This window comes from Mesitornis unicolor, unplaced genomic scaffold (genome assembly GCF_000695765.1).
Source record: "Mesitornis unicolor isolate BGI_N332 unplaced genomic scaffold, ASM69576v1 scaffold55063, whole genome shotgun sequence".
In the NCBI taxonomy this organism is placed as follows: domain Eukaryota; kingdom Metazoa; phylum Chordata; class Aves; order Mesitornithiformes; family Mesitornithidae; genus Mesitornis; species Mesitornis unicolor.
This window is the reverse complement of record NW_010176459.1, coordinates 19,922-26,497: the sequence shown is the minus strand read 5'-3', so window position 1 is coordinate 26,497 and position 6,576 is coordinate 19,922. Positions and strand designations below refer to the sequence as shown.

General features: G+C 40.9%; 1 protein-coding gene across 1 annotated transcript; it reads left to right on the top strand.

The window, feature by feature from the left end:
• Nucleotides 1-4,167: 4,167 nt before the first annotated feature.
• LOC104538502 (protein shisa-9-like) lies at nucleotides 4,168-4,538 on the top strand (the record flags this gene model as incomplete). The annotated part of the gene is made up of 1 exon (XM_010181729.1): nucleotides 4,168-4,538. A coding segment is annotated over one exon (371 nt), but the record flags the coding sequence as incomplete, so codon positions are not given.
• Between the last annotated feature and the right edge of the window lie 2,038 nt (nucleotides 4,539-6,576).

Below are 6,576 nucleotides of genomic sequence, written 5' to 3'. Positions count from 1 at the left end.
TCTGTGATTCTGTGATTCTGTGATTCTCCTCCCTCCCAGGCACATGCTTTAGGTTGGAAAAAATTCATATTTCAACATTTTTTCCAGATGAACAGCTACAACAGTAACTAACTTTGTGGGTGCTTTACCTTGAAGGAATAAAAACCTTACAAAAATACTGAAACTGAGAACATTTTCATAATTGGCAGCCAAGACTGGAGGGAGGGAACAAAAAGAATCATACCCAGAATTCAAGTTCTTCTTTGACTATTGTTCATTTGGCAATTTTGCAATTCTAATCATTTATTCCTTTTGCAAACATGATAGTGATATCTTTAAATCCTACTTTTCTGCTTTAGGTACAGAAGCCAATGCAAAACTCACTTCTATAGCACCTTTCATCTGAAAACTCGGTATACTCCACAAAGAATGAACCTTTCTAGCACTAAACCACCTCCTCCAATGTGTTAACAGCTCATTTTACAGTTGGTGAAACCAAGGCAGAGGGAAGTTGAGTCATGTACCTGAGGTCACATAATAAATCCATCCTGTAGCTCCAAAATGTCTCTTTGCATATTTAAGGTCCACAAAAATATCTGTAGGGGCTGTTTAATAAGAAAAAATTTCCTGAGTTTCACAGTGGATTTTTAAAGTTGTTGGCACCAGGATACTACAAATATGCTCGTCTTGATAAAATACTTGTTACAAAACCACGTTCAATACTACTCTTATGAATCTTTTCTGCTTTGAAAACCAGTAAAAAACCCTACTTGTGCACTGTACTGGCATCAGGTCACTCACACAGGGACACAGCACACTGGCATCATAGAACCTATAATCTAGTCAGTATGCACGAATGAGGACTTCAAGGCTTGCCAAGAGCCCTTTTGAACAGCTGAAGAATTTGTGTTTATCAATGCTTTTTTTGCTACCTATCTGCTACAGTGGCATTTTCCCCCACCCAATTCCGGTACATCTACTTATGTGTAAACCTGTTAAAACATCAGAGAAAGAGGCTGGCTTCCACTGCTAGCATTTAACTCCTAGGCATACATAAGGAATTCTCAGGCAAAACCCTGCAAACAATGATTTGATCAGAACAAATACAACGAGCAGCTCTCCCACACTGCCAGTGCCACACAGACCGCATGCTATCAGTCATTCAACTGATGTCTGCCAGCTTTCTGCTTGGCTTGGCTAATGAGGATTTACAGATCACAGCCTGGTTTGTTCTGTTCAAGCCCAGTTTCCAGAGAAGAGTCGAGAAGTCCCTAGAAAGGGACGATGGACTGAATTAAAGCAGCTTGAATGTAACCATATTTATAGAATTAATCATTTCACTTTCTGTATGATCTTCCATAAGAAACAGAGAGTTGACTATTTTACATAGATCGTGGCATAAACAAGAGGAAAATGGATCTCACAGATGTGTCATAGGCAGAGTCTTTGCAAGACTGATTTCTTCCTTGCACAGTTTTACAGTGGGGGTGTTGTTTATCTGCACCAGTGATAGGATTTACTTTTCCATGAGGACATCAGTCCTGATGTGTTTGCAGATCTGAGTAACGCATCTACTGTCTGGCAGAGTTCAGAAACCAGGAACTTTGCTGGCAGTGGAAAAGGTGTGAGCAAGGAAAAAAAAAATCAAAAGAAACTAAGGCAATAGCTTGAGCTTGTTGTGGCCTTTTTCACTTCGCCATAAAAGAGAAAAATGGCACGAAGAATCAGGCAATGCAAATATCCGAGGTTTTTGGTCATTATGTTCGTAACTGCATCACCACTCTTATTTTTCTGAACAGAAACCATTACTTACCTTGTAGTTGGTCAAAGATCTTGGTTATGTGAAGACAAATTGCTGCAGCTTAAGTGAGATAAAATTAAAAGTACAAACTTGAAATTTTACGCTATCCTTACAGGAGATTAGTTGAGTTTTTAATTTTTCTATGCAAATTAAACCAATTTAAATATAAAACAGACAAATGTATCGATATTAGAAGCTGGACATAATTAGCTACACTGAATGTAAATTACATAGGCTAGCTTGACTTTTCAGACACAGACAAGGTTTAAGTCCTAAGATACAGAAGCTTGCTCCCCTAACCCAGCTGACTTGCAGTGCCTTTGATGTAAAATGTATACAAATAAATACTCATGTGGATATTCACAATGCCTTTTCTGCAGCTGTTTTTCTCAATTATTGGAGACAGATTAATGAGAGATCAGCAATAGACTGCATTTCCCTCCTGTTTTTATTCAGCTTGTATATAATACTCTTCTGTGGCATTCAGTGAATATCAACTAATTAAAAGGACAAGTCACATTTAGAACTGGAAAAAGCTCTTCCAAAGAGAAATAAGTAAAACTTGATGATTATTCAGATTACAGATCTCTAACTGAAACATCTCATCCCCAAACCAAAGCAGAACTTTGCAGGTTTTCTTGGTGACACATCACAGGTCCATCAGCAACTGTCACTGCGCATCCCGCGCTGCAATGAGAAGGGGCCCTTACCTGCAGTCAGTGAGACACAGAAGACAACTGTATGCTCCAGTAAAACATTTATTCATTGATTAAAAAAGAGACAGATGGAGATGGGTAAGATAGACCAAGACTAATACTACAACACAGTCGAGCAATTTCAGTTCATCGAAGAGAAAACACTTCTTTAATGACAAAATTAAGGATTTAAGAGCAAGTCCAGTCACACAGTCATTATCTAAAAAGTGTCATGAGATGATAAACAGCAACTGTTTTTGGTAATATTCCTGTCTGTTGAGGGGCCAGGACAAGGGGGATGCAGAACTAAAGCCTGATCTTGAAAATTAATGTGGTGCTCATGGGAATTACACTGCCTTGCATAAAGATACAGTTCAGAACTAGAGAGAAGAAAATTCAGAGTGCAACAAAAGCCTCCTAGCAATACTGGGGAGAGAGAAAAAGATAGAAAATAAACAAGAACAGTGCAGGGAATTAAAAACCTACTCATCATGAAGGCAAAAGGGGCTGAGCTGTACAGACAGCTACACGTATGAGATCTCTGCAGAGAAGCCTTACATGGCATAGCTTCAAGGAAAACGGATGGATCCAGCCAGAGCACAGCAAAAGTCAAATCCAGGGTGACATCATCATATATTCAGAGCACACCACTGATCTACATATTTGGCACTATCTTAAATCCAGATCTACATTTCTGAAGGGGGTAAATAAACCCTCTTTACATAAAAGGCAAGATCTTAAAAAAATGAAATTCAGTTAAGCTCCCCTTAAACCCCCGATAATCAGTCTCAAAACTGAGATGAGTTGCTGGACTGCTGCAGAATGCCTTTAGCTTCCTGAGCACGGTTCATACCTTTAAGCAAGGCCAAATAAATGCCAGCAATAACAACAATCAAGCTCGAGCAAAAGCCTGCACTGGAAGACACTTGTCTAGGAAGTCGCAGAGGGCAAAATCCTCATTTGACGACTGCAATGTAGTGTGTGTTGGCAGAGCTAGTGCTGCATTTCTCAGTGGCCCCAAAAAATGATGTCAGAACCTGGAATTTAGGATTTTCACTATTTGTAAAATCCCAGGGTAAATACCTAACCTTCAGCAACCAAAAGGATTTCCAGCCTCATAAAGCATTGGTGAACTTCCAACCATTTAGAAGAACAGATCCCATTCCTCATTTTGCCCTAAGGCATTACCCAACAGAAACGGGTCCCTCATACACCACTGGCCATCACAACTGGCTGGGTCAAACACCCGCATGACCCTTTGCACTTAAAGGGGAGTGCTGTCATACAATGGGGCATTCCAAGATGCCCCAATATTTCCAAGAAAGTTTGTGTGCTTCTGAACACTTCCTAAACTTCCCCTGTTATGTGGGATGAGCAGTGGTAAGATTCATAGGACCTGTCCCCATGGAATTAATACCAGCACAACCAGAGTGATCTGGGGCAAGGACAGTCTTGTGTTAAAGAGCAACAGGTTTTTGTCTGCATATATGAGAAGCCGATATATATGGCATCCAAAAATACACTACAGACAGAAAATAAAGGGTGGGAGGTGTCGTAGATTTCTCCTACTGATGGACCTGTAACTGTATCTGGCCCACAGATGTAACTGTGCACAACCTACCCTAAACTGCATGACGTTTTTCTTGTGTCCAACTGATTTTTTTGTCCCCTCCTCCTTTTAAACCCCAATAGCTGACAAAGTCAACGATGACTTCTACACCAAACGCCGACACCTTGCAGAACTGGCTGCCAAGGGAAGCCTGCCGCTCCATCCTGTGCGCCTGGACGACGAGAGGGCTTACACGATCGACAGCGGCCTCACTAAACAGAACGGGCAAAAATCCAGGCTCGCCAAGATCCACACACACCCACTGGGCTACAACTCCCACTACAAGACCTGGGATCCCAACGACCAGTCCCTGAGACGGCAAGCGTACACAAACAAGGGGAAGCATGGTATGGGAGACCCAACATTAAGCGACCCCTTGACAACCCGGAGCCAGCATTATTTGGGCCCACAGCCATACTTCATAACTAACAGCAAGACAGAAGTAACTGTTTGAGTTTGTTTTCTTTTTTTTTTTTAATGAAATCCTTTAAAAACCACACTCAAATACACACACAATACAAACACTCAACTGAAAGGCAAAAAATAAATTTAAAAATATAAAATATTGAAAAAAGGGATCAGAATGAAGGAACTTCCACCTGGACACTCTAGGTATCCAGTCAACTGTAGGCCGAAGAGTGGGTTAATACCATGCAGCAATACACACTGAAGGTTGAAATATAAACTCCATTTGTATTTCACAATGGAACACAAACCCTTGTGACTAAATTTTTTTACTTGAAACTAAAATCCATGATGAGAAGTAGCACAATCTAGAGAACCTTTATGTCTGCTTAAACATTTACACTATGTTCCTGCCTTGAGACAGAGGAAGAAAGAGAGAACAATATACTGTAATATATTATTTCAGAGAGGAATTTCTATAAAACCTATTAATAATCCCTAGACCTGTGAAAATCCAAGAGCAAACACCTTGGTACAACCCCTAACATCTATTATTGTACTTTAACACTATCCTATAGAAAGCGCAAAAAATATATATACAATAAGGGATAAAGACTCTTTCACGAGGAATTTACAAAGACTGTTATAATTAAGAGCATATGGGACCTTTCTGGCTGGTGGCGAATTCTGCAGGATGATAAAAACAGCAGAAGATTTTATTTCAGTTTACTTCTTTTCATTTGGAATTTTTGGGAACCTCCAAAATAAGAAGAGACATATCCTATGACACAGAAAGCTGCTGGGGGAATAAGGGCATCATAATATTCCCTCTCAGTCCTCCTGTTTTCAGGCAAGTGGTAACAATTCACTCTTTGCAGACTGTCAGTACTTTTTCCTCACCTAAATGTTTTGCCTATCTTCAACTGCTTCAGACTGAAATTAAGCGTGGGTGGTGCCTTTACTGTATTACTATTGTTCAATGACAGTCTTGATTCTCAAAGTGACTCCTCTGTTCCTTTAAGCTATTTCCTCACGTTTTGCTAAGGATGACAAGGGTTCTGCCCTGCTCAGCCTCCTCTGTTTGTCCCAAAGGGAAACTGGACTCCATCTCCATGCAGTGGTTTACACAGTCACTATTTAGTTAGCCCCTCCATTTTCCCAATTTAAACTTTTTCCCTCTTGTCTCTCATTTTGTATTTGCTTTTAGCCATAGTAGTTCTCTGTAGTTTAACTAAGTGTTATATGGTATATCGTCTCTTATTGTTTGGCTTTCTATAGTGGCGTTCCCTCTTGGTGGACTATTTGGTGGAGGAGGCTAACAGACTAGCCTCAAACATCAAAGAGATCTGGGTTTAAACTAAACAAACAATTGGAATTTTGCTCTTGACTGTGGTTCTGATGAGCTGGATGTCTTGTTCACACGAGTAGAACCCCTCTTGAATCAGGCACTGGTAGCAGACCCACAGTCCCAGGCCTGTAAAGGCTCCAGCACATCCACAAAGAGACAAACCGAGTTGGGCTGGGAGGGTGGTGCTGCAGCAGCCTGACGGCAGGCAACACACTCAGTCTTTCCCTTCAGTCCCTGCCCTTCCCCCAAAGCAAGTCCTTTAGCTAACTCCTAGCCAGCTATCTTACTACAGCCACGTTCTCACCAGCTGTCACTTCTTCTGGAGAGCAGACTTGGAAGAGCACGCAGGGAGGAGTGAGAACCATGATGTTGTAAGAATTGCAAGTGGCGTTTCTTACTGTACGCAACTGACTGGCAGTGTTTCTTCTTAGTCGAGGATGCAAGGGCTAAGAATTTGAAATGTGGTTAAGTGGGGAGACCGTTTGTGGGGGTTTTTTTGCTATATCGAGACTGATTCGCATCCTGAGAGCACAGGCATCTCTCCATAGGCGTGCTGCTAAATTGTATGGTTGTTTTAAGACTATCAGAAGTGGACAAAGCCCATGGGACAAATACATTGCACACAACCCAGATTCTCCATTATCTTACTTTTTCCTTTAATCTTTATTGCCTTCACAACTGGCTGACTTAATTTGACTCTTTATGGAATGTTGATGTTAATCCATATGCTTTAGATACA